Source organism: Pempheris klunzingeri, chromosome 8 (assembly GCF_042242105.1).
Source record: "Pempheris klunzingeri isolate RE-2024b chromosome 8, fPemKlu1.hap1, whole genome shotgun sequence".
In the NCBI taxonomy this organism is placed as follows: domain Eukaryota; kingdom Metazoa; phylum Chordata; class Actinopteri; order Acropomatiformes; family Pempheridae; genus Pempheris; species Pempheris klunzingeri.
The window spans coordinates 18,302,093-18,329,488 of NC_092019.1; the positions used below are offsets into that span (position 1 = coordinate 18,302,093).

At 42.4% G+C, this 27,396-nt stretch overlaps 2 protein-coding genes across 2 annotated transcripts in view; one reads left to right on the forward strand and one right to left on the reverse strand.

Annotated features, from left to right (window-relative positions):
* ddr1 (discoidin domain receptor tyrosine kinase 1) overlaps positions 1-15,747 on the forward strand; it is a 36,847-nt gene extending 21,100 nt beyond the window's left edge. Inside the window, exons 9-20 of the mRNA XM_070834925.1 lie at positions 2,640-2,889; positions 4,374-4,526; positions 5,196-5,252; positions 6,332-6,498; positions 7,342-7,549; positions 8,592-8,711; positions 11,054-11,355; positions 11,446-11,573; positions 12,512-12,709; positions 12,804-13,071; positions 13,657-13,806; positions 13,947-15,747. Coding sequence (XP_070691026.1) covers positions 2,640-2,889; positions 4,374-4,526; positions 5,196-5,252; positions 6,332-6,498; positions 7,342-7,549; positions 8,592-8,711; positions 11,054-11,355; positions 11,446-11,573; positions 12,512-12,709; positions 12,804-13,071; positions 13,657-13,806; positions 13,947-14,087 — 2,142 coding nt within the window. The 3' untranslated portion in view covers positions 14,088-15,747. The remainder of the gene's footprint in view (positions 1-2,639; positions 2,890-4,373; positions 4,527-5,195; positions 5,253-6,331; positions 6,499-7,341; positions 7,550-8,591; positions 8,712-11,053; positions 11,356-11,445; positions 11,574-12,511; positions 12,710-12,803; positions 13,072-13,656; positions 13,807-13,946) is intronic.
* A 614-nt stretch (positions 15,748-16,361) lies between these two features.
* flot1b (flotillin 1b) lies at positions 16,362-23,018 on the reverse strand. The gene is made up of 13 exons (XM_070835365.1): positions 22,926-23,018; positions 22,107-22,157; positions 21,561-21,636; positions 21,159-21,249; positions 20,500-20,643; positions 20,243-20,362; positions 19,784-19,879; positions 19,493-19,645; positions 19,119-19,300; positions 18,919-18,964; positions 18,442-18,579; positions 18,049-18,213; positions 16,362-17,948 (listed from the first exon to the last, which is right to left on the reverse strand). The coding sequence occupies exons 2-13, from the start codon at positions 22,147-22,149 to the stop codon at positions 17,919-17,921; spliced, it is 1,284 nt and encodes a 427-aa protein (XP_070691466.1). The 5' UTR covers positions 22,150-22,157; positions 22,926-23,018; the 3' UTR covers positions 16,362-17,918.
* Between the last annotated feature and the right edge of the window lie 4,378 nt (positions 23,019-27,396).

The window sequence follows — 27,396 nt, forward strand, 5'->3', positions numbered from 1 at the left end:
GGAATCTCAGACAGCATGGGGCTGCCTGTAAATCAGATATGTCATCGAGGCTAAAAGCTCCAGTTCCCCGTCTCTTAAGGAGAACATCTTTTTGAAATATATCCTAATGTGAATTATGAGGCGCTACAGCTGGATGCATCCACAAGCCAGAGATTAAGCAGAGGCTTTATGTGCATTCAGTCTCTCGTCTCATCCAGTTTCCGATCTGATGGCAGTACGGAGTCTTTCTTGTGTTGTTGTGTGTCATAAAGGATGTTGTTATCTCATTGGAATCTGCTCATTTTTCGGGCACAATTACTCAAGAACAGTTCACAGGCAACCTTGTGGCCTTGTGGTTAAGACACATATTGAACCTTAGAAATGCAACATCCCTGATTTGATTCTGGCTTTAGCTGCATGTCACACTCTGCTCTCCCAATTTTTTTTTTCATGTGAGTCTGAACAGCCAACTATGCAGTGAGGCCAAAAACTAATCTAAACTATCTTAAAAAAACACGATGCAAATTTCCTTATACATCTGCCTGTACTGTCCCGATGAGATGATCTGATCTGATTAGATGTTGGAGCACCTTGATGCATAAATCTGCATATTAAAGAAATGATTTTCTTTAACTTTTGTAACTTCATGTTTTCAAATGAGGACATCCTGTAAATTATTCCCCTGTGTTATGTGATTAATGTAATTAATACATTGATTTGGTTAATTAATTATCTCATTAGCACAATTCAAGCATGTCATTGTGATTATGGCAGGACATTAGGCTGATTGTTTCTTCTGTTGCATCTGATGGAATTCTTTACAAATTCCTGTAGCTCCAAGTCCAGCGGCAGAATTATGTGTTCAACAACAATAACTCTGTTAATCTGTCGTCTCGCCCGAAAGCAACATTTTGACTGGAACAGCTCTGCAGCCATTTAATTAGTTTTAATGTGCCGTTGTTTATCATGGGACAGTGCGTCTGTGCCCGGCTCTCTGGCTGCCACTGAGTTGCATCACACTCTGTTTGTGCGTCTGTGTGGCTTTTGGGGTTAGTTTGTGGAGCAACTATAATATGAAGCAACCAAATTTGATTTATAACTTGTGTCTCGTTGGAAATGGGTGGAATGTTGGTTTGGATGGGATTCACCGTTTACTGTACGTGCACATATTGAACAGTATAAATCCCCAGTGAGTGTTATAAAATGACACGTCATCTTTAAGAGGTCTGGTTTTGTCTGAGATCCAAAATTTCTGGATGTTCCCTCTCTCAGTTTTTTCTTTCACTTATTATTATTATTATTCTAATGTTCCTCAGTTAACTTTTAAAAACCTTCCCAGTGGTATTCCTAGTGTTTTTCCAAGGCTCATGCTGTTTTTCCTGCCTTTTCCCCTGTGGCTTACCCGCACAAACTTCAGCTGACATACGCTGTTATGCTAGCCTGGCAGAGCGGATATGTCAGACACACAGGTCAAATAAATAAAGAGTGGGAATCTGAACCTAACTCTGGCTTCACTTGTCTCTGAAGTACCTTAACCTGCGCCTAATCACTCTCCCGAAGGGAACACTGCTCTTTGACCTTTTGTTGGTCATAACCTCCACTTCCTACAGGACCTTAAACAGACTTTGGAGACCCTCCAGTTTTCCTTTGTTAAAGATCCAGATTTGGGAATTTATATAAAACTTTTCTTTGTAGGCTCATGTGGAAGACGTGGAAACTAAAGAAAATGATCAGAGGGAATTCATAATGTAGGTTAGATTTATGATGAAACAAGGGAAAAATAATGAATGTAGTGTTATACTTTCAAATTAATCTTTGTGCACGTCATTGGAGCTGTATTCCCTAAAGGAGTACTGAATTACTTGGTGCTGTTGACTTAGTGGACCCACACCATTACCATCAACATACAGTACAAACCCCCACCTCCCATTTTGTCCCCTTCCAGATAGAATCAGTTACATGTCAACTCAGCATCTGGTGCAGCTGTTCTTCCTGCGCCTTGTGTGTGTGTGTGTGCATTAACATGTGGATTAGGTTAGAGTGCTTGGCCTTGCAGTAAGTGTGAGGTTAATGGCTAATCTGACAGAGCAGCCTTTGCAAATAAAAATAAAAAAATCTCCCACTATCTTCTCCTTAGTTTTCTGTCTCTCAGATCTATAGTTTTGACCTCTCGCTCGCTCATTTAAACACCTTCAATCTTCCTCTGCATCCCTCTCTTGTCTCCGCAAGCTCCTCTTCCTCCTTCCAGCTATATTAGATCAGCTTTTATGGATCCTTCTCTCTTTGGCCTTTCCCTGCTTGTAAAAACAGGAAAGATATATTCTCTGCTCTCCGCAATCGGTCTTCTGTCATACACGTTCTTTTCTTCCATCCTTTATTTTCCCTCCCGCGTTCTAATTTTATTCATTTGTGCTCGTGCTCAGCTCCAAAGCAATTACGGTTGAACAGGATGAGAATGTGTCATTAATTTTGTGTGTTAATTGAATCTCTTCCTGTCTCTCTATGAATAACGCATAATTAAGTTTACTCTGAGCTTTTCAAATTGTTTGCACAAAGGTTGAGCTAATTCAGATGTGTAGATGGTTAAAGGATTGTCAACTACATTGCATCTCTTCATCTGTCTCTTCTCTGCACTCACACGCTTTGTCTACGTCCTCTAGGTACACAGTAACAACCGCCACACCCAGGGCGTGCGGGTTTTCAGCAAGGTCGAGTGTCTTTTTAAGCCTGGCATCCTCCAGCCTTGGTCCTCTCCTGCCCTCACTCTGCCTGTACCACTTGAGGATCTGAAGGACCCCTCCTCAAGACCCATCTCCCTCCCGCTGGGTGCTCGGGTGGCCCAGATCCTCTGCTGCAAATTCTTCTTCGCTGACCGCTGGCTACTCATGAGCGAGATATCCTTCCTCTCAGGTAGGAAACAGAATTGAAGTTATCAGTTTTTCCACATGTGATATATGCGTTTCTTTGGCTCTGACAGGCAGCTTTTCTTCTATACAGGCTTTGCACTTGCGTCACACATATCCTAGCAACTATATCTGGCACTGTCGTGGAGGTCCAGCTGAGCGTTGGCTTTGCCCAAACAATAGCTAAATATAGCCAGCAACAGCAAGGGGAGATACCTGAAAAAGCTTGTTGCACTGTGGGTTTAAGTCCAATCAGCATTCTTGGTTATTCCAAATGCGCAAAGTAAAAGTCAAGTGAAGCAAAACTCATAAATATGATGAGCACAATTTGTTTCCAGACTGTGATAGAATCGCATTCAGAAAGTTTGTCCTTGCTGTGTGCTTTTCATTGATTTAAGATATCAGCATTTTTTACAGTTTCCAGTCAAGGACCCTGACCAGACCCTGGCAGGAATTCAACAAAAAAAATAGTGCTGTCATGCTCTACCAAACACAATTTGAGGAGAAACTATTAGAAGGAGAGGTAATTCCTTCCCAAATCAGTAGAAAGGTTAAACCTGGCATTTTAGAAATAAATAGACCTATCTTGAAGGTGGATGTTGTACCAGTTGGTATTGATAAACTTACAAATTAATTAGAAGCATATAAATAATAACTCATTATTTTACTTTACTGGGAAATTATCTGTGTTCCTCCATCTGCTGTCTTGTTTTCACCATCTTCTGTTTACAACAGAATAGAAAGTAGGTTTTCAATATCTTCAGGGAAGATGGGATCTTTGCCTACCTGATTGAAAGTCAGATAGTGGACCTCTCTGCTGCCTCCTGCTGAGATTGTCGTGACTAATTAAACTGTCCTCTCTGTTCAAAAACACTGTCATTTGTGACGTGATGAGAATCAGCAAAGTGCTCATTAATCACATTGTACTCGGGAAGCTAAAATGACTTCACCAAGCAGACTGGCCTGTGTGGATGCTGGAGTTGTGGTGAACTAGTCTGCAAAGTCCAGACACTGACATAATGCTCGTATTAGGGCTGCAACCTGGAGTCTACACGAGCAAAACTTCCAAATGTTTCAGCCAAATGACAGAGCTGACGTGCATTTGGTCCTCTGGTGTCAGAACGTGGTGGATTTTTTTGCAAAAACAACCGAGGTTACTATTAAACGCTCAGATGTTGGCTAGTCTGCAAGCGATGGTTAGTTGGCCAGTTAATGAGGGTTGCCAAGATAACAATTTATCAACACACAATCACACAATCAGATCAGTCAACAAGGAATGGATGAGTTCCCTATCAAAAACCACACAATTAACATAATCTCTTGAGATAAATACTGTTTGTCTGGAAACACAACCAGCTGTGACCACAACCACTCTTTCCCAACAGCCAAGGACAGCCAGACAATGTGTTGTGCCATATTGAAAACCCTACGATGAATCATTTTCATTTGATTATCTCAATCTCTTTCTCTTCCTCTTTCCTCGGTATCTAGAGCCGTATGAGGACGATGTCACGGAGACTGATTCATTTCCTCCTAATCTTCCCAAGATTCCCACCACCACTTCCTCTCCTCCTCCTGTTAGCCACACCTCCTCCTCTCCCACAACCAGCAACAGTTCCTCCAACACCACAGCTGGCCCATCTGGTGAGTCCCGCTGTTGCCCTCTTCTTCATCTTTATCCCTATGCTCTTCTTCACCACATCCTCTTCTATTTGCTTTCTTTCCACCAACCACTCTTTCTCCGTTGTCTCCTTTCATCGCCCACCCTGCTTCTTCTTTTACTCCTCTTTAGTACCCTCTCCTCCCTCTCTCATTCCCCCGATCTCTCCCTCATCACCTCCTGTCTCTGTGCCCGTCTCTTCCTCTCCAGTTGTGATGAGTGTGAGCATGTCGACTGTGTGTCTAAGCCATGTGCCTAAAGCAGAGCCAAAGGCAGGCAGTGCCAAAGGAGGCCCATGTCTGACCAGCCTCCCTGTTTATCACGAGCTCCATAATCCTTTGGCTTTGAGCCAACATTTGCTGAACTCAAGTCAGCATCGGATGCTTATCTTACTGATGTCACTGTTCCTAAAGGCCAGAAGAAATCTGGCTTAAAATTAAATGTCAAAAGTTTTAATTCGCAATTTTTTTTTTAATCATCTCAGTTTGTCTTGTAAAAAAGTTGGTGTGAACTTTTTTTTTATTTGAATGAAAACCCAAAATGGGCCAGCTTCCTGCTATCCATGATTTCCTTTCCTCATCATCTCCCTCTTCTGAGTCTTCATCACCTCTTTTCTCACGCATTCCTCCTTTGTCCATTCCTCGCTCCTCCAGAACCCCCCACCACCACCTCCTTCATGATGGACACCACTCATAACTGGACGCTGTCAGGTGAGAGAGTATAAAAACAAAGGCCAAGGGGATGAACGGAGGGACGGGAGCTTGCTCCATCCGCTCTGGCCTTCCTCCAGCACCTTAAAACTGTCCAACTGCTCAGCAGAGTATGAAGTATAATGGAGGCGGGATTACAGGGGCAGGCTTTGGCACTTGGCTCTGTCCCCTGGGTTTGAAGATATACAGCTGTAGGGAAAACACTAACAGTACTATAGTTCATTATATTTATGTACAATAACAACTCTGCTTCCTGCGGTCTCACAAACTGCATGTTTTCTTGGGGAAGTGGCTCTTTTCTACTCAGTTAAACAATAACAGGCCTTTTTAAAAAGCTGGAAATGGTTTTTTTGTGGCATGTATGCTGCTTTATCCGTGTTACTGACTGTGGTTGAACGGTTTTGTTTGGGTTTATTTATTACCCGCATGGTGTTGAAGTGACCGAGGGAGAGAGAGAGAGAAAGGGGTTGCTTTCTGTTGGGACAATACGGTATGTAAATCTTTCACTGGTAAATGTGAGTGTGTACTTACTTGCTAAAACGTCATATGTGGTAGAGTGTTTTTAACTAAGCTATTTGTTTCTAACCATGACTTATTCTATCAAAGTGGCCCTAAGTGTGTTATTGGGCAGAGTGTAAACTCTAAACTAGTATAGTTTCATCCATTCTTCAAATGGCATGCCACATTTGACCTTCAAGCGAGAAAAATATCTGGATGATTCAGAATAATAATTGACTAGAAAGCTGTTGAGAAGCAAAACTGCGCTCACATTCTGTTCTCATACCACATGGATCCTCAGAGACCGCTGCTTTGAGTGGGCACACTAGATGCATACTCACACGGACAGTCTCCATCAGTTGTTTAGCAAACCTGATGAAACTATGATGGCGTGTGTGACCCCAGCGAGTGTGTGACTGCACTGAAAGAGCTATTAGGCTCGGGCTGAATAGTGCATTACCTCAAACACACAAACATAGTTGGTGTTGTGGAGTAATCAATGCACATCACATCAGGCTCACAAATAACAGCAGGTTTCGTGTAAACACCTAACATTTTCTGCTGTATTTTTCCCTCTCTAGACCCAGAATTTGCCGCTAAGACTCCAAGAGCAGGACTTCCTGTAGCCAAGGATGACAGCAGTAATACAGCTATCCTGATTGGCTGCCTGGTGGGCATCATCCTTCTACTGCTGGCGGTGATAGCTGTCATTCTGTGGAGGCAGTACTGGAAAAAGATACTGGGCAAGGTGAGTGCACATACAAACTGTAAGTTTAAATTCTAAGCTATGCCTTAAAGGGGCAGTTCACCCACATATTTTCTTATTTACCCCTGGTAGTATTAAGCTATGTAGTCTGGGTTTTATTAGCAAAACCTTTGGAACATCTGTCTCTCAGATTTGTTGACTCCCTAGTAGAACAGAGCTAAGATACATTTTGTTTGTTGTTGCTCAAAGCTTTGAAAAACTCTCCATCAACTTCATGGAGACTTTTCCAGAGACAATTCTCCGCTTTCTGTGGACAATCCATAGATCTTGCTGTTAACAGTTTTCATTATAACTACTTCCTACAAATTAAACAACCCCAAGTGAGAAGAAAAATTCTTGTTTGATGAGGCTGAACTGTCCCTTTTTAACCAAGTGTGACTGATTGATAGCAGACAGGGATAACAGTCTGCCAGTCTTTTGGCAGAGAAGCACTTGATCTCCATCTGGATGTGTTGTGGGAATCCTTTAACATTTACCTGTAATTGTTCAAAGATTAGAGGCTGTTTCCGCAGTTTGATCACCATCTGCTTTAGGGATTCATTTGATGATGCATTTACACCCAGTTGCCAGTTTATCAGGGACAGCAAGCTAAAACTAAACCAGTCTTCTGCAACAATCCTGCAATAAATCCTCCCATCCTGAAGGCTACAATGTTCAGTTTTTGCTGCTCCAGAGAGGTCTTGAGAGGTAGTTTGTAGTGCTGTTGAATTGTTTTATGTTGTTATAATGAGGTGTAGGTCATAGTATTTAGTCTACTTGATATAAAAGGATTAGACATAATATAAGATACCAGCATTCAGTTGAATCCTCTCCCCCCCTCCACAGGCCCAGGGTAGTCTATCCAGTGATGAGCTGCGGGTTCACCTGTCAGTCCCCTCGGACAACGTGGTCATCAACAACACGCACAGCTACTCGAGCCGATATCAGCGCATCCACACTTTCCCAGACGACCGCGACCATGACAGAGAGGGAGAGGGGGAGTACCAAGAGCCCAGCGCTCTGCTGCGGCCACGGGATCACAGAGGCAGCACAGGTAGGTCCTAAACATGCTTACTGCAGATGAGCACACAGTTATGGAGAACTTTAATAGACATGATGGGATCCCGTGTTTTTGTCGTAGCTGAGAGTTTCAGACAAAAACTAAATCAGATTTAGCTTAGTAGCGTGGCATCGAACATGAGTGGCAACAACATGGTGGCATGCAGTAAAACATACCACATGCCAAATAAATACATGATGACAGAGATTGTTCTGTAGCCAACCACATACAATTGGCATGGAGTCAGTGGAAAATGTGAAACAATGCAGCATTCCATGTGTACAGAATGTAAATGTCTACAAACATGTATGTGGTTCGCACAGATTGCTTAGATTGCGTGCCTGTGTTTGTGCTTTTGCAACCTCCGATTGTTGATCGTACCAATAAACACTCTCATTTGCAAAGGAGGCGCAGCGGGAGAAAGAACATGGCATGCATATCAAGAAAACACTGGTATTACGATGTATTTCACCGCACCAAACAAAAGTAAATCAAACCAAACACCCCGCGAGGAAGAGCGTCTCCAAAGAGATGCACAGCGCAGAGGGGGCACAAAAGAGCTATTGTTCTGAGAAAAGGGAAGAAAAAGAAAAGAGGGAGGAGAAAAAGAGGGGTTAAAGAAGAAAAAGCATTCCTTCACTTGCGTTGCACCACAGGAGGTCTGCATGCCGTTTTTACTAGGCGCCTGTGTGAGTTTGAAATAACATGAGTAACAGAAACATTTCATCCACTGGTTTTTATTATGTTTGGTTGTGGCCAGAGTTGTGTTAACTTTGCCTGTTCTTGCTATGCTCCTCTGTTCTGTGCTCCATGTGTCAGTGCATCGCCTGCTCCTTCCCTTGTATTGTTATGGATATGCTAACAGTGTGATGTTAATGGTTGTTATTGTGTTTAATTGTGTGTGTGTATATGTGTTTTGTGTCATATGCCACTTTGTATGATCTGTATGGTCCATATCACGGCTCCTGCGTGTACCCTGCCCCGTCCCGTGTGTGTGTGTGTGTGTGTGTGTGTGTGTGTGTGTGCGCCCTCCCAGCCTTGCTGTTAAACAACCCAGCCTATCACCTGCTCCTGTCAGATCACAGAAAAGGCCAGAGACCCCTAGTCGTCCCCAGCAACACTCAGGCTCAGGAAAAGAGGCTGAATGTGCCCCAGGGTAAGAGACCTCAGCCTGGGCCAACACAGTCAGCCTACCTCACTTTCTGCCTACCAATCTATCCGCGGTTGGGGCATTAGAAGTGCTCTCACAGCAGAGATATGATTAGTCTGTTTTGCATGTGCCTGACCTTCATCATCGCTCCTGTTACTCACATAATTAGTCACGCTCTCACTCACCATTCAAAATAACTCATGCTCTGTTTGAAGGGATAGGCTGGTATTTGGGGAATTGTGCACATTTTCAAACTTAACGAGAGACTGACAAACTGCCTTTTGGTCGATCACTTTGGTCTTTCCTGAAATACCTGGACACCTGCTTGATGGGTTGACGTGAAATTTGTGTAGAAATTCGTGTTGCCCAAAGGATGACTCCCTGAGTTTTCCTCTAGCAGCACCATCGGGTGGAAGTTTTCACTTATCCATAGAGATATCTCAATATCTAAACACAAGCAATGATATACAAACAGTTGTGGTTCCCAGAGGATGTATCCTGACTGATCCCTTGATGTTTCCTCTAGCACCACCATGAGGCTGATCTCAGTGGTTTTCAGTGAAATGGGGGGACTGGCCTAGCCTCACAGAGCTGCTAGCATGGCTGTAGACCTGTAGTGATAATGTCTTTAATATGTTCAACAGTGAACTGAGCTTGTGGCGCTGTGGAATCACAAAGCCAATTCATTTTTAAAGAAAACATGCAAATGCAGTACATGTTATGGGTCCAGGGCCAAGAATACAGAGAACTTTTCGAACTACTTGTCCTATCTTAATTGAAGTTTCAAAGACAGATAAAATCCTATGCTTCTATAACAGAATTAATTCCTAAACTCATGGCTGAGTTCTGTCTAATCTCATAGCTCATATCCTAACTACAACTGTAAACTAGAGTCTTCAATCAGCAGTCATTCCTTCATGACCATATCCGTGATGAGAATGTAATATCAATGGCTGCCTCACTATAGCTCGCTATAATGGGCACGAAAAGACAGGCATTTAATTTTAGCTTTGATGAGTAGGAAGTATTATGGAGGAGAGGAAACCCCACATTACTGGAAAGTTTTCCTCCCATGTATTAGACAGAGATAAAGATTTGAAATGACAAGAGGTGACGGATGTCGTTAGGTCAGCATGCAGAGTTTTGAGGACTTCAGACACAGTAATATAAAGTGGTCCACCATCAGCAGAGAAGCCAAAGAGATGTTTATGCTGTTCTCTGTCTCCTCTGTCATCACCGTACAGACCTAACAACAGTGGTGCCGTCATTTTGGCAGTTATTTTGAATTTAGGAAGGGATCTATGCCAAATCCATATCCACAACTAAGGATTCCTAACTAAGGAAATTCCTCAGTTTTGAAGGTTCTGTAGTAGATAATTCCTGTCCTAAGACAAGAGGATTTTTGCCTGAATGTAGTGAGGAAACATGTTTCTCTGATGTCATGTCATTCTAAACTGATAAAAGGTAGGATTTCAGACTTATAGACGTCTCTATAAAGAGTCTACAGACACTTATAGACCTGATGTCAACATTTGTTCTCCATATTGTTTTAGATGCATTATAAATCTTAACGTTAACATGAAAATGCAATGTTGCTAAATATGCACTGTGGCAGTGTGTGTGCACTGAAGCATATTATAATTATTATCATTGCAGTATAATTTTTTCAACAAAGGCCTTTAACAAAGGACTCCCCACAAGTTTTTGAGCTGTGTGCACTATTGGAAGCCAGTCATGTTGAATGTTCAGTTGTTGAATTAAACCTTTAGGAGGAGTTTTATCAGCAACTACAGCAGTAGATTTTAATTTAGTACATAGTCTAAACCAGTACCAGAAAGACTGGATAGAAAGATTGATTCTAAAAAAAAGAAGTCCACTCATCCATCACAAGAGGTTCAGTTGTGTATTTTCCTCATTTTGATACCTGCTAAGGGATCCAGTAGATGTCCACTTATAGGCACTGCAAGGCAGATCCTGAACGTTTGTGCTGTGGCCAAGGTCTTTTAGTTTTCACCAAACTTAAATTCAAAACTGAGCAGATGATGATACATGACCTTGCTCTTATTCAGAAATAGAATATCTGTAAACATTTGTAAACTTTGTTTTGTTGTCATCCTGTTTTATTGAATTAGGTTCATTTTTTTCTATTTTAAGCCAGGGTCTTGACAAAAAGGGTTTTTTTGTTATTGTCAAATGAAATTCCCCAAAATCCAGACTATCCCCTTAAAACAAGTTGTCTGAGTATTTGTCACAGACGGCAAAACAAATCTGTTTTCAATCACCAGTTCCTCTCTCAAACGATTCTCATCATTTCATTCACCCTGTCTGTCTCTTCCTGCTCCCCTCAGCCTGTGGTTTGGACATGGACATGGAGAAGGGTTTCCCCCCAACTCAGGAGGAGCCTCCTCCCTACCCTGGCTCCCCTCCTTACCCGTCCCTGTCTCCTCCCGTGTCTCCCCCACTGCCTCCCAGCGTTCCTCACTACGCTGAGGCAGACATCGTGAGCCTACAGGGTGTCAGCGGAAACAACACCTATGCCGTGCCCGCCTTGGCCTCCTCAAGCCCTGGGGCCGACGCCGCCCCGCTGCCAGAGCTGCCCCGCCAGTGTCTCATCTTCAAGGAGAAGCTGGGAGAGGGACAGTTTGGAGAGGTGAGGAATGCCCTGAAAAAATGGGTGTGTGTAGGTGGAGGGGTGAATTCACTTAAACAATGTCTTTCTGTGTTTGTATTTCTTTGAAAGGTGCACCTGTGTGAAATCGAGAGTCCTCAGGACCTCCCCATCTTGGAGTTCCCCTTCAACGTGAGAAAAGGTCGCCCTCTCCTGGTAGCAGTGAAGATACTGCGTCCTGACGCCTCCAAGAATGCCAGGTCTGCACCGTCACACGCAGCTGAGCCTGGCCTCAGTGGGGCTCACATTCTTTCTTGCTGCTTTTACATCTTATGTCCTCTTCTACACTTTCAAATGTGTTTGTTGAATTGCAGCCTTCTATTAGTTTATTGAATATATTTAGAAGTGTATGCCAGATATAGAAGGCAGAGCAGTCAAGTAGTATCAGGGAATTATTGAAAATAGATTTTATAGGAAAGTACCATTCAGTACAATTTTTATAACATTTTTCTGCTTAAATGTTACATTTCAGGTGATATTTGATCTGTAAAGGGTGGGAGTGGGACTCCAGAGCACGTAGCCTTCACATGCAACATCAGATTTTCAATTCCTTATAACTAATGCATTGGTTATCAACTACCTGACTTTACTTCATATGCTAAGAAAACGCAGGGTAGAGATTTTTTTCACCCGTCAAATGCAATATTTTCTCACCTTGTAGCCCTGATTTGGTTCCTTAGCTCCTGAGAAAAAAAATATCTTTGCCTCTGTGGTTTTCTAGATGTTGACTTTATTTTTCCGCTGCTGTTTGTTTACTTTGGCTTTCTGCCTTTTTGGTGCTGGGCAGGTAAAATCAGCTTGTGTGAGCTTGTGTGCTTGGAGTGGCTGTCCACAGGTTAATGTGGGAGGTTAGTGAGAGATTGAGCAACACAAACATATTGACCAGCAAAACAAATCGGTGAGGTGAGAAGCCACAGAAAAGAAGACTGGGGTGTTTTTAGGAGAATCGGCAACCTCACTTGATTCACTGATAACAAAACGGTTCCTTGGTGAAGCTTTAATGTTTAAAAAGTGTATATTCTGTTAGATTGAAGAAAGAAATCAGCGTATTTCACTCTTTATTTACCCTTTTTTTTTTCTTTACTGAATCTACCAGTTGTCTTCTCTCTGATGCATGTCTTCCCTTTCGCCCTGGTAGGAACGACTTCCTCAAGGAGGTCAAGATCCTGTCTCGCCTGAAGGACCCAAACATCATTCGTCTGCTGGGAGTGTGTGTGAGCAGCGATCCTCTTTGTATGGTCACTGAGTACATGGAATGTGGAGACTTGAACCAGTATCTGTCCCACCGAGTGCTTCTGGACAAGACGGGGCCTTCACACAATACCCCGACCATCAGGTAAACCAGAAATGTGCCCTCACGCTCGTACATGTACAGAGACGTAAATGAACACACAGTCATAGTTTTGTGTTCTTTAATATTCCCTCCCAAGTTACCCGGCCCTCATCTCCATGGCCAGCCAGATTGCGTCAGGAATGAAATTCCTCTCCTCCCTCAACTTTGTGCACCGCGACCTGGCCACACGTAACTGCCTGGTGGGGGGCGAGAGGGGTGAGAGCGGAGAGGATCAGGGTGGTGAGCGTCACATCAAGATCGCTGACTTTGGCATGAGCAGGAACTTGTATGCTGGAGACTACTACAGGATCCAGGGCAGAGCTGTGCTGCCAATACGCTGGATGGCCTGGGAGTGTATCCTCATGGTGAGACGGCAGGAATGTGTGTGTCATGGTCACATTACAGTATATGTTGTAGATTTATTATTATTCTTTTTAATGTGAATATTTTTAAAGATGCCTTTTCTATTCTCTAAAGCACCAGCAGCTCACCTGAGGTTTCTCTCTCTCTAAACTTTTGCTGACTTGTACCTGTGACAACAGGAACTTGTTTACTGTAAACCCTGGTAGTCAGTGACTTCGTGTAACAGGAAATACAACTTTTGGGCTCACATAGATGTAAAGTCCAGGATGAAATGTGCTTAACCCTCTTTTTTCCTTTTTGATATCTTAATCAATCAAACTTGATTTGTATTGTACAGGTTAGTGCAATTCAAAGATTTACAGATTACTGACAAGCTAATAATAAGTGCAAATATAAACAGTTAAAGATATAAACAACTGGGGATTAATGCACATGGGAATAAACCTGGAAAACCTGAGAAATATGAAAAAATCAATAATGTACTCATACGCAGAAGAAATGTATGACATGTGTCCTCCCTTAGACAATAATGGAGATGACGATGTAGGAGATGACAGTGTTATTTCTGTGTGGTTGTGCGCTCTCAGGGAAAGTTCACGACGGCCAGCGATGTGTGGGCATTCGGAGTCACTCTGTGGGAGATGCTGAGCGTTTGTAAGGAGCAGCCGTACTCCAACCTCACAGATGAACAAGTCATCGACAATGCTGGAGAGTTCTTCAGAGACCAGGGCAGACAGGTACAACAGAAAGAAACACACACACACACACACACACACAGGTGTAAGGGTATAAATATATTATTTATATTTATGCACTGAAGCTCTCATTGATGCCACCCTACCTCCATCATACCCACCTTTAATCCTCCTCCTTGCAGGTGTATCTGAGCAGGCCGGCTGTGTGTCCTCAGGGTCTCTATGAGCTCATGTTGAGCTGCTGGAACAGAGACTGCAAGCTCCGCCCATCCTTCGCCTACATCCACTCCTTTCTCACCGAGGACGCCATGAACATGGTGTAAAGAGAGAATTGGAGAAACCCAATGAGGAGAAAGGCAACGTTAAAGAGGGGAAACGTCACGTACGTGTAAGCGTCCTTGCCGTGGTGGGAAGGTGTGGTGGAGGCGCTGCACAGCAGAGGTGGATGAGAAGGGGTTGCTCGCTTTCATATTTGTACTTTCTGGGTGGATGGGGCTGAGAAACCGCTGGCTCGGTTTATTTCCACATCTGACCCCAACCCCAAAGGCAAAACTAACCCCCCAGCTTTGGATATGTAACAGTCCGAGCTACATTTCACAATGATCGGTGGTGGGTGCAGTCTGCATAGGAACTTTCTGTCTTTTCAGATACTTAACAGGCGCGAAGGGTTTGTGTGACTGGTGATTAAGTGCTGTAGGGTTAATGAACAGGAAGCCACTGAGGCTAAATGACATAAAATACAAACGATCTCAGCAAGCGGGGAAATCAACAATCATGACTTTAGTTTCTTCAACATCTTAAAAGCTACACGCAGGGTTAAAGGTGAAGGTGCACATGCGCTGTACATGACACACAATCTTCTCTCACACATTTTGTTCAGACATGAAAATGCACACACAGGGATTGTCTTAGTATTTATAGTATATATAGCCTACTGTACACATTTTAATCAACTCACTAAGAGTACTGCAAACTGAAGCCCACAAAACATGATAATCCATTCAAAGTCTGAGAAGATTTTAACGTTCTGGCTAACTTGGCCGACGAGGAGATCTCATCATGTTTGTCGACTCTCTTTCTCAACCCCAAAACCTCCCACAAGTGGCCCACATCCACAGCTGTAACTTAAAAGTTGTCGTGGACTAATGTGAAATGATGTGGACCAGACAACAACGGCAGCAGCCCCCCCTTTCTGCAATGTGATTACGTCAAGTTTGCCCTCACACCACAGACTGCCACTGTAGTCCAAGCAGATTTTGAACCCCATCATTGAGCCACAGAGAAAAGAACTGAATCCTTGGTGCCAAATGGACTCAAACCTGAGGAATCTGGCACAGAAGATGCGGAGATGTGATCCACAAACTGGAACTAGACAATACTGCCTCCAGGGGCAGTGGATGGGACATCTTCAGATGCACCAGCTCAGGTGTTTTGGCAATTTTTGCAATTTTTTTTTTTTGTATCTGGCCGTGATCCAGACACAAAGGATAGATGTAAAATTCCACAACCAGCTGCACTTTAAATCCTATATGCGTAGGCCTGGCCATGATGAGGGGCCTGATATGATTCCTGTCGATGTGGATTCTAATGCATTTTACTTTCAGATTAATTTCAGATACTCGCTAAGGGGGATCAAAATTCAGAACAGTCTGTCTGCCCTTTTAAATCCCCCACAAGGCTTTGCCAAACCATTAGATGTAAAATATTATTTAAAAAAAAAAATGGAATGGCACCATCGGTTCATCTCATTTTAAATGTATGACAACGTGCTCTGCAACTATCGGTGTGTTGAGACATGTTCACTCATCTAAAAGCATTGCTGTATTTCAAAAACAGTTATGGTAATGCTCAGATAGGGATTGCTGGGAGTCCTGATTTTAGTGTGAATGTCAACATCGACCTCTGCATTATCCCGCATTAGTACACCAAGCTGACTGTGGTAGAATCAATGCATCTACCTTACTGATTGTATAGCACTGTAAATCAAGATTATCAAGTAATACAAGTTTACTGATTGTGAATGGTTGTGCCATTTGACTCGTTTTTGATACACTGTAGTTCAACTAAACCCATATTTTTATATATACTGTATGTACTTCGACACTCCTCAGTGTCTGATTTCATCCTTTTGTGTCTTTGAAGTTCAGCATATTAGTATGTATATATTTTCAGAATTGTAATTTCCTTTTACTAATATATGGAAAACTCTTCGTTACATTTGGGGTCTTCTGTATCTCTGTAGAGCGCTTGCTACCTTGATGCCATTGTAATTCATTGTTGTCTATTTTTGTAGATGTTTTAATAAAGTTAACCTTTTCAAAGAAACTGTGCTGCAAGTGGCGTCTTCAAATTGCAACACCCAAATATATTCAACATACAGTTGTATAAAACAAAAACAAGCAACAAATCATCACATTTGAGAAGGAATTGTAATCTTTTAGTATTTTTCTTAAACTGCCTTGAACGATATTGTAATTAAAATACTTGTTAGTTAATTTTCTGTCCAACTATTAATCTCTTGTCTGCTTCATGTGGTTTGAAAATTAAACTTCAGCATTTTCAGAAGCATTTGATGGGGGGAAAAAAACATCACAAACTTCAGAGGTTACAACATATTTTATTGTCTACGTAACATTTCACTACAGATAAATCCTGAATATTTGAAATTTGTATACAACTTTCACACTATGTAATAACTGCTTACTGTCAACTAGACATGCAACAGCACATTTTCTAAGGATAGTAAGTAAAAGATTAGTCAGCAGAACATACAAAACAAGTAGAGACGGATTTGGCTTTCATCTGCAGCCGTCGACGGTGACGGCCAATGGCTTATGAGCAGTTGCATATGAGGAAATACTACCTGACAGAAGTGTAATAGGCTTAATTAAAGAAGTCAGTTTGACTTCAGTGTTGAGTTTTGACCAGGCACTTGGCGATAACAAAAAGCATGAGGCTTGGCAGCTGGAAAACTTCTGACTCTTAGTGAAGAGTCTGATAAGAGAGAGGGAAAAAAATCAGCTTCCGATCAGAGGTACTGAACTGTCAAAGTCTTCTTTAACCTCAAGAGCTAAAACCAGCCAGAATACTCAGCATCACATTATCATGGAAAATTAATAGACTAAATAAAAAGACAGCAAAAATCATACTCATCTCTAACATGTCACTTTAAATTCCAGGCAGCAAGTACATCAAAGCAGCAGGTTAGTTAGTTAGTTAGTTAGTGTGGGTTCTTTTTTTACTCTCTACATATTTAAAAAGCCAATACTGCAGGAGACACTGCTGCAAATCAAACACCAGCATTGTTTTTTCCACCATGACATACTTTCATTGCTTTAAACGGGAACCTCTTTAGCCTGTTCCCAACCACATTCTTTCCCTTCAAACTTCCTCTTGCAGTACAACTGACATGCTTTTGGGCCCAGTAACTTATTCAAGGTAGTACAAAGAGACATATGGAGCAAACTAACAACATCCCAGCTTTGTCTTCATAACTGATGAGTGCACAAAGAGAAAATAAACAAGAACCTAGGTTGTGTTACGTAAATAGTATAGAACTACACTGACATTAATGATACTCCGACACACAAAACTATGAGGTGATGCTGTGATAAAGAGCGTAGCACCACTTAATGAATTGAAAGGCACGACAAATTTTTCAGATGAACTACAGCCATGAGCAATTTTACATTAAAAAGTTAAAAAAAAAAATGTTTATTGTCCCAGTCCGTGTGTAGGGAAAATGAGGCTGAAGATGAAAAGTAGAAACATGCACTGTGACGGTCAAGTATAAAACAACAAAGACAGGAATTCCTACGTTGACCATCACTGGATAAAGTGGGCCGAGGCGCTCGTCTCTTCCTGGTAGCTTCGTCAGTAATGGTATCCCTCGTAGCTGCTTTTGTGGTGCAGACCGCAGCTCAGACCAGGCACACGGAGAGAAACCACATAGAGATAACTGCCATCGCATTTAGATGGAAGAGGAATCAACAGAAGAAACACCCAAGTGAAACACATGCATGCACACAGACAGTCAGACAGGACTACGGTGTTGCTGAGTCATTACAGTGGTTATAGGCACAAGAGAACATGTGGAACTCCTAGTCTGAATATTGGTGACACTTCTCCTGATCACTTCTACTGCCCCTCTCTTCTTAATGCACAAGGGTGGTCTGTCCTGCAACCTGCGAAGTCGGTGAGAGAAACGGGAGTCAATTACCACCTTTATCTGTTGTTCAGTCTCATACTTTATCATCCGTCTTTCACACACGTAATCCAGCTTACTTGGGAGATGTTGATTCCGGTGAGTTTCTCCACAGCGCTGGGCAGCTTGGTCATGATATCAAGCACCTCTCCGGCAAGTTTGGCTGCTCCCACCTCTGAGCCGCCGCTGGACACCATAGTGACCTTCTGGGCCGCAGACAGTGGCCTGCTGATCTCCTCCGCCATCTGCAGAACAGGAAACAGCAGTGGAATTGATGAGGTGTCGCTGAAATTGGCTGCGACGCCAACAGCAAGTCTAAGGACTTATAAAAAACACGAGGCGGCAAACATTCTTTTGTTTTGTACAAAGCAAAATGGTTACCCAGGTTTTCAAGGCTCCATAAACATATATTTCACCACACACGTCTAACATTAATATTCATGTGTTCATTCATCCGTGAGAGCGAAACTGACCAGTGGCAGTTTCTCCAGCAACATGTCCACCATGGCTCCATCTTTGTACTGCTTGAAGGCATCTGCTTTCTTGGACATCTGCTCTGCTTCGGCACGACCCTTAGCCTCCAGGGCAAAAGCCTCTGCCTCGCCTTTCATCTACACGGAGAAACACACACACATACATACACATAAATGTACAGAGTTAAAATCACAATAGAAGTTCACATACACTTTAAATGTCAAAAGTAATGCTGCATTAACATGGAATCAGGAAGATGGTAAATCTGATGTCATTTTAGTGGACAGAGGGCAGGAAGGTAAAATTAGGTGACGTCCTGCTGATCCATTGGAACCAGAAGGTTTTGTCTGTCTGCCAGGTGAACGCAGCACAACACTGTTTGGTAAATGTAATGTGGCTGGCAGGCAGGGAGGGAAAAGTGGAAATGAATCCAAAGGGGAGTATTTCAGAAAAAGGAGCCGTGCAGCAGGACTCACCCTGATGGACTCAGCCTCGGCCTCGGCCTCCATGATAAGCTGCAAGCTGCCAGGAGTGAAGACACATTACAAACTGTTGTTAACTGTCTTAAGTGATTTCATATTTCTTTGATGCTGATGAGGTGTTGGACGCCCCTCTCTTATTTTTTATGTGTTCATCAGAACTATACAACACAGCCATGTTATGCTCTAGTACTCACCGCTGCGCCTCAGCCAGCCTCTCCAGTCGGTATTTCTCTGCTTCTGCAGGCTTCTTAATTTTGGCCTCCAGCTCCTTCTCCTTGCGGATGATCTCCTGCTCCTGCAGCGTTATCTGCTGCGTGCGCTCCACCACCTGAACCTGCATCTTCTCCTCCTCAATGCGCTGCTTGGTCTTGGCCACCTGACGAGGGAAGAAGAGGAAAAGGGTAAGTTCAGCACTACTCAGCCTTCAGACACTGAAAAGTAATCAGATATTATCTACAATCTGGACTGGTCCGACTGATACAAACTCAAACAGACTGACCAGACCAGCCAAACTTTCACTAGCCTAACAGCTGTACTCTCAGATCAGACCATGAACAGATAACAGTACCTGAAGTTGATAGGCCATTTCTGACTCAGCCTTCTTGGTGTTGACCTCAATGTCATAGGCTGCCTTTTTCAGCTCGAAGTCTCTCTGGGCTTTTGCCATCTCGATGTCATTCTTGTACTGAGCCGAAACCTTCTCCTGCATCGCGCTGGCCTCCTGTATATGGAATGTAGCAGGACAAAAACTGAGAAATGCCGGTATTTCTTTTCAAATGATGGATTACTCTCATTTTCAGATAAAGAGCAAATAAGCAGAATGACAGAGATGAAGGGAGAACAAAAGAGCTTATTTTACCCTCATGACAGCATCTCGTTTGTACTGAGCCTCTCCGATCCTGGCATCCTTCTGCACCTGTGCTGTTCTGGCTTTACCCAGAGAGTGAAGGTAGTCCTGTGAGAGAGGGGAGATAGGAAACAGTGACAGTCAAGTATGAGACAATGCAGTTTGAGCACTAAAAAGGAAGATAATGCATTAGGCAAACAAAAACATGAGATAGTCTGGTTACCACTGAGGCTCTTAGACCTAATTATTGTAGAGTGGTTGAGGGTCTGTTGAGTCAGAGGCATTATCATTATCAATCACCTAAGTGCATTATAACTGTAAGAGAGCAAATCATAGGAGACTAAAAGGTTTCATATAAAAAGATACAGGCTCACAGTGACACTGAGTAATTAGTGTTTGCTGTGGTGTTTTTATCATCATATTTTTGTCATTAGCACTGGCAGAAAATGAGCCGGAACAGACATAAAGTACCTGATCATCATGAACATCTTTGAGCGTGTAGCTGACAACACCAATCCCCATGTTGACCAGGTCAGAGGAGGCCACCTTAAACACCTGCTCAGAGAACTTCTTACGGTCCTGGTAGATCTCCTGTACACAAAGAGAGATATATTCACCGTAGTTATTAAATGCTTTAGATGGGCATTCATTTAGCAGTTAGTGATGAATCATAAAGCCTTGGGAGGAAAATGACAAGCAAATCCATTAGTCAATGTCTGCACACCAACCTCCACGGTCAAATGAGCAATGATGGCTCTCTGGTGTCCCTCCAGTGTCTCCAGTGCAATATGCGCAATCTCAGGCTCAGACTTGCCCATAAACATTTGGCAGGCGGTGGCCAGCATCTCCTTGTTTTGGCCCTGGATCTTCACCTGGAAGAAGATGGGAGATGAAAATAGAAAATGTGAAAAAGCGAATAGTAAGTCGGACTAGTAGAACACGAGGCAACCGGTTCACAGTAAAACTTTAAGTTTACAATTTAATGAGCTAAGACAGTAGCACAAAAAATAAAATAGGCAAAAGGCAGATTATCTTTTTCATTCTATTCTGAACAAAGCGAGCATCTTCCTTTACAAAAATACAATGATGCAAGTGAATACTTTCTTTATGGGAGTGCCCCATTGACCCTTTCTATCCAGTCTGAGACCTTTTTCAAGTGTCATCTTCCTTTCCCTTATTTACCAACAGTAAATAATCTTCAAACTGGACTAATGATAAAACTTGTTTATGTTCTATATTTACTATTTTTCATATTGCCTTGAACTGTGAACTCTTCATTTATTCATTTATCAATGTATTTTTTTGGGAGACACGTGCACAGCTTTTTGACTGCGTTAATTTAATAAAAGTCTTATCGTATTTCAGTTATCCAATTCTCACAGCATACCTGAGCAATGCCAGTGACAGAGATAGGGACACCGTGACGGGTGTACACTTTGTCACTCTTGACGTTGAGAGTCAAGGTGTTCAGTGTGATTCTGTGATGAAACAGCATAAAATAAAAAGAAGAGTAGAATGGATGAGTTATAATAATGAAGAACAAGAATGGCAAAAGTACATAGCAAAAAACAGAGACAACGGAAATTAAGTCAGTTATCAGGCACAGACACCACTTCTCCATGCTGCTAATGACAAGCAGTCCGCTAATGGTTACAGCATTCAGAGAAAATATCATTTGCACATGTCGCTCCTATAAACATTCATTTCCCTTGTTTGTTGACAAATACATAATCAAGCAGCTGTTTTGTACTTAAACCAGAAGAGAGAAATAGACTGTAAATGGGATCACCTCTGGATCTGCTGAATACATGGGAGGACAAACACTCTTCCTCCAGCAATCATTAGAGGAGGAGATCGGCCAAAGCCTGAGTGGAAGGAGAAAAGGGGAGAACACATAACGTTAACATTACACTACCATTCAGTAACATGCAGCTAGTTACTCAGAGTAAGTAGCTGTGTGACACAGCACACAGTTTAACCCTGTTTCACAACAATGAGTAATGTAATTTACTCTGAGCCTACAAACTACAACAAGCTGGAAAATTCCTAGTTTACTCCAAACTGATAAGTGTTGCTCAATACAATCTTGTCACAAGACATGTGATGTTCAATTTGCTCCCATGGTTTATTGGTCCACTGCATACACAGTCTCCTTTTATTACAAGATTATTGTGTCACATAGAACAATGGTCTCCTGAAAGTCTGTAACTATATTAAAGCATCATGGAGGCTGGAGTGTTTTATTACCCAAAGGGGGATATTCTGGTTTTCTCAACATCCTCTGTCACTGTTAGTTATCTATGAGATGAGAGGCAAGGGAAGTCAAGCATCTTACCAGACACCACCATGGCCTCATTGGGTCCACATGTGTAAAACATCTTGATTCCTGATGTAAAAAAAAAACAAAAATCAATGAGCCAGAAAGGATGAATATTACTTCAGTAATGTAGAGGACAGCATCACTTTTTCTTGACGGTCACTGTGATGTATTTAGATTGTAAAGATTGTGGAAAAATAATACAATGGTTTTATGAAACTTTAGATACCAAAGTGCAAGTTTATTTCCAGTGCAGTGTTGTCAGAGACCAATACACAGCCCTTTAACTGAGCCAATGAAACACCGTTTTACGGCAGCATCGAGCACTATTTTCTGACCATTCATTTGATCATATTTATGATCCCAAGAATTTGTTACTGCATCGTCGGTTTGGGTGTCAAGAGTATGGTATTAACTCTCAGGCTACAAATGGCAGATGTCTAAGTCAATCATTCAAGGAAAGCCCTTCACTAATTAAGTTTCCATATTTTCACCGTGAACCTGATGTCTCCACCCACAACTGCCCCAATACGGGAACAGACGGGTCGGTGTGACGAGCTACAATTTGATGCCCTCGCGCAAAAACCTATCAAGAAATATATTGTCAAACATTAGTTAGAATAGCAAAAACCCTTGGTGATCAAACACTAAGGTCCCACATGCAGTTTATCACATATAAAACCTAATAACTGTCGGCAGAAACAGCTAGCTCGCATGCTAACGTTAGCTAGCTAAATAACAGGCAGCGGAATCGGGTCTGAGTCGGTAACGTCACGGTGCCTGTACATATACGGCCATCGACTGCAGCTACACCATGTAACAAATGGTTTAGCTTACCGCTATCCGGTTAAATCACAAACAATCCTTTTCGGAGTAAATCAGGACTATATTTTCTGTAGCTACGGTCAGACAGGCTGCCGTGTTTCCCCTCGGCTGGAATGACAAATATGTCAGTTTGTACAGGGACGTGTGCACTGACCACGCCCATCCCCATGACAACCGTGGTGCCATCTAGTGGTCGGTAGTGACAACTGCACCTCCACTGCTGCAGCCTTGCACACACCAAGTGTTTGAGTTCACTCTTCAATAATCATCATAAGCACCACAGGGACAGTGAAGTGACTTAAGTTCTTAATTCTCAGGCTCTCTCCAACAATGCTCATGCAATATGTATGTAAAAAAAAATGATGCAAGTAGAAAGTAAAATAAGAATCTAAGACGCCATACAAGATCGTGCTGAGGTTAAATTATAGGAATGCAATGTGGAATAAATTAAATGAATTATAATACTTAAGTAAAAGTAGCAATACCATAGTAATAACCTCAGTAATAAACATGTTATTAAATTTACATTTCCAACAATGTCAATAAAATCTGAAGATTAGAAACTTCATAAAGTAGAATTAGAATTAGAATTAGAATTAGAATGTTGTACTGGGCTGCATTAGATTGTCCATGTCGACCTAATAAAGTGGTCACTGAGTGTATACAGTAACTACAAAATTAATTTTGAATCCAGAAATGCCTTATTGGAGCTGTTTGAGGGGGTTTGAAAATGTTGTTTCCACTGACCTTGGTCTGTTTGTATTGCCCAAGGCACCAGTTGCCAGCTGTCTCAGCAAAGTCTGCAGCCCTGCCTGACTCCACATTCTTTCATGATAATTTGCTTATTTGTACATTGGATGTCAGATTTAAACTGGAGGATACAATAACAGGCAGAGGACACACCACACAAAACACATTACAGGTTTGCAGATTACAGGTCTGGAATACAGATTTTTGGGTTTATGGTGTGGCTTTGTAGTCGTCTGTATATTTAATTAACTGTCTGAGATGACACTTTAACATCCATCACCAATGTTAACCTTGAAAAAATATAAGCAATTTTGTGCATTGCCTCTGAGGCTGTGTCTACATGACTGATGAGTGGATTGGACTGAATACTGGAATAATGACAAATGCTACATATTAAGATATGACGTGATATGATGTGCACAATTGCAAAAGAGTCTTGCGATACAATTAGACTTAGTGGTTCAGCAATACTGACAGTCAATGCAATCAAAAATTAAACATGTTTTCCTTTCATGCCAGGCTTTTCCTAATGACCATTATCAGTCTACTAGTAAAATAAATGAAGCTGAGTGAAATATACATTTATTTGAAGTGATTCTGGCCTGAATAGACGGTTTCATATCCAGCAGCAGAGTTTAGTTCTTACTCTTTAATCCACTGTTAAAACTCTAATCTGATTATTTTACAGACATGGAGGGCTTTGGATTTGCTCCTGTCTTTTCTCACTGTCCCGATGGGAGCTGGGAACAGGAGCCTGGCTCATCCATCCTGCTCACCAGATGTCAACCAGCAACCATCAAGCCCCATCAAGCCCCCCAGGTGTGGGGGCTCCTGCTGCAAATCCTGTCCTCTTTTTGTCCAGGTCTTTGAGTCAATAGAATAGAATATAGAGTAGAATTTATCTTTATTGTCCAACACGGTGAAAATTACTCCTCTGCTCGCCAGACACAAGCAACAACAGCATAAAAAGCAAACAGACAAATATAAAAATAAAAAATAAAAAAAAAACACATACAGGTCAGATTACATATTTTCAAAGCAGCTCATTTCAATATCTGTGGCTCAGATCCAATTAATCACCTGCTTTTTGATTGATTGTTGAGGATATTGATGGCACTTAGGATAAAGGACTTCTTAAATATATTTCTAGTCGCTCTATAGCACCTCCCAGAGATCAAGAGCTCTAACTGGCCAAAGAGGAGATGGGAGTTGTCTACGAGGATGCTTCTCGCTTCCTTGTCTTCTCTTTTAACAGCTGAGTCAAAGGCATCTGGGGTTTGCTCAACAGTATTTCCCAAGACCTCCTCCATCACTTGAGGAGGCCTTGTTTGCAGTTATCTAACATCTTTGATTTACTTTCAACCACTGTCTGTTTGCTGATCAGTAATAATCCAGCTCTTAAAGTATGGCATTGTCTCTGGGACGCCTCGGACAGAGTTTCTTGCTTCTTTATAGATAATTACATACATATCCACCAGTCCTCATTATAAGGCTGTACCAGCTTTTAAACCAACATGGGCGAGAAGTTTTTGAAGTGTCCAGATAAAAATAAAATGAAATTTGAACAGCTGCTCAAACTAGATCAGCAAATGAAAATTTGATTTGATGGGTCAAAAGAGCACAGAAGCACTAATCATAGCAGCATGAGAGCATGCACTGAGTACAAGATCAATAGAGGCGGGGCCTACCCCACCAGACAGGACCCCAGGTGCAGGCTGTGCAAAGATACTCCTGAAACAGCCCACCACATAATAGCATAGAGTGTAACATGCTGGCAAGAACAGCGTACATGGGACCCCATAACCAAGTGGCTGGCAAATAGGAACATCTGTACTGAGTATGGGATGGAAGTCCCACGGTCAGAATGGAAGACACCTCCCAAAAGTGTTTGAGACCGAGCTAAGATCCTGTGGGACTTCCAGATCCAGACCGACAGACTGGTGATCGCTAACCAAGCTGACATCGTGCTGATTGACAAACAGTGGTGATACATGTAGCAGTCCCAAGCGACAGCAACATCAGGAGGAAGGAACACGCTAAGCTAGAAAAATACCCAAGAGAGCTGGAAAGGATGTAGGTAGTCAAGGCAACAGTGGTGCCAGTGGTGATGGGAACACTGGGGGCTGTGGCTGGGGGGGGAGGGTTATTATATATGTACATTTCACCATTTACTTCTCAGTTTTTGCAGAAAAAAAAAAGAAAGAAATTAGGATCACATCAAATCAATCAAAATATGGTATTTTCAAAACGATATGTCAATCTTCAATACTTGGTTGGGAATCCCTTTGCCTTAATCACTGCCTCGATGCGCCGTGGCATTGATACAATCAGCCTGTGGCATTGCCTAGGAGTTATGGAAGCCCAGATTTCCTTGATGCTTGCTGTCAGCTCTTCTTTGTTTTTGGGTCTGGTGCCCCTCATTTTCCTCTTGATAATACCCCATAGATTCTCAATGGGGTTTAGGTCCGGCGAGTTGGCTGGCCAGTCAAGCACTGTGATGGCATGGGCATCAAACCAGGTTTTGGTGCTTCTGGCGGTATGGGCAGGGGCCAGGTCCTGCTGGAAGATGAAATCTGCATCTCCATACAGATCCTCAGCAGAAGGAATCATGAAGTCCTCTAAAACATTCTGGTAGACTGTTGCGGTGACCTTGGATTTAAGAAAGCAGAGTTTACCAACACCTGCACTGGACATTGCACCCCAAATCATGACTGACTGTGGATATTTCACACTGGACCTCAAGCAGCTTAGGTTCTGTTCCTCACCCGTCTTCCTCCAAACCCTTGGACCTTGATTCCCGAATGAAAGGCACACTTTACTTTCATCGGAAAAGAGGACCTTGGACCACTGGCCAACAGTCCAGTCCTTCTTCTCCTTGGCCCAGTTGAGATGCTTCCTACGTTGGCTCAGGCTCAGAAGTGGCTTGACCCAAGGAACCCGACAGTTCTAGCCCACCTCCTGGATGCGTCTGAATGTGGTGGTTTTTGAAGCTGTGACTCCCGCATCATTCCACTCTTTCTGGATCTCTGCCAGATTCTTGAATCTTCTCTGTTTGATAATCCGCTGAAGCCCACGGTCATCTCTTTTGCTGGTGCATCTTCTCCTGCCACATTTTGCCCTTCCACTAGACTTTCCATTGATATGCTTGGACACAGCACTCTGTGAACAGCCAGCCTCCTTAGCTATGAACTTTTGTGGCTTACCCATCCTATGGAGGGTATCAATGATGGTCTTCTGGCCAGTTGTCAAGTCTGCAGTCTTCCCCATATTGAACCGAACTGAGACAATTGAATCAAACTGAAGCAATTTAATGACACCTGGGGAAACCTGTGCAGGTGCTTTGAGTTTAGTAGATGATTAGTGTGTGACACTCAGTTTAAAACATTCATGCCCCGCAAAATTTGGGCTGATTTCTCCACAGTATTCTAATTTTTTGAATTCCTGTTTTCGTGGGTTTCACGAGCTGGAAGCCCAAATTATGTAAAATTAAACAAATAAATACTTGAAATAGTTTAAATTGTGGGCCCTGAATCTATAATCTATGAAAGTTAAATTTTTTGAATGGAATTATGGAAATAAATAAACTTTTCCATGATATTCTAATTTTTTGGAAAGGGTCTGTATATACATCACATAAGATGTTACAGGTCAGATTATGTAGTTGCAATGCAAACAGTTTATTTCTTATTGCTTTTGCTGATTTATTGCTGTTACCCGTTACATTGTTGTTACA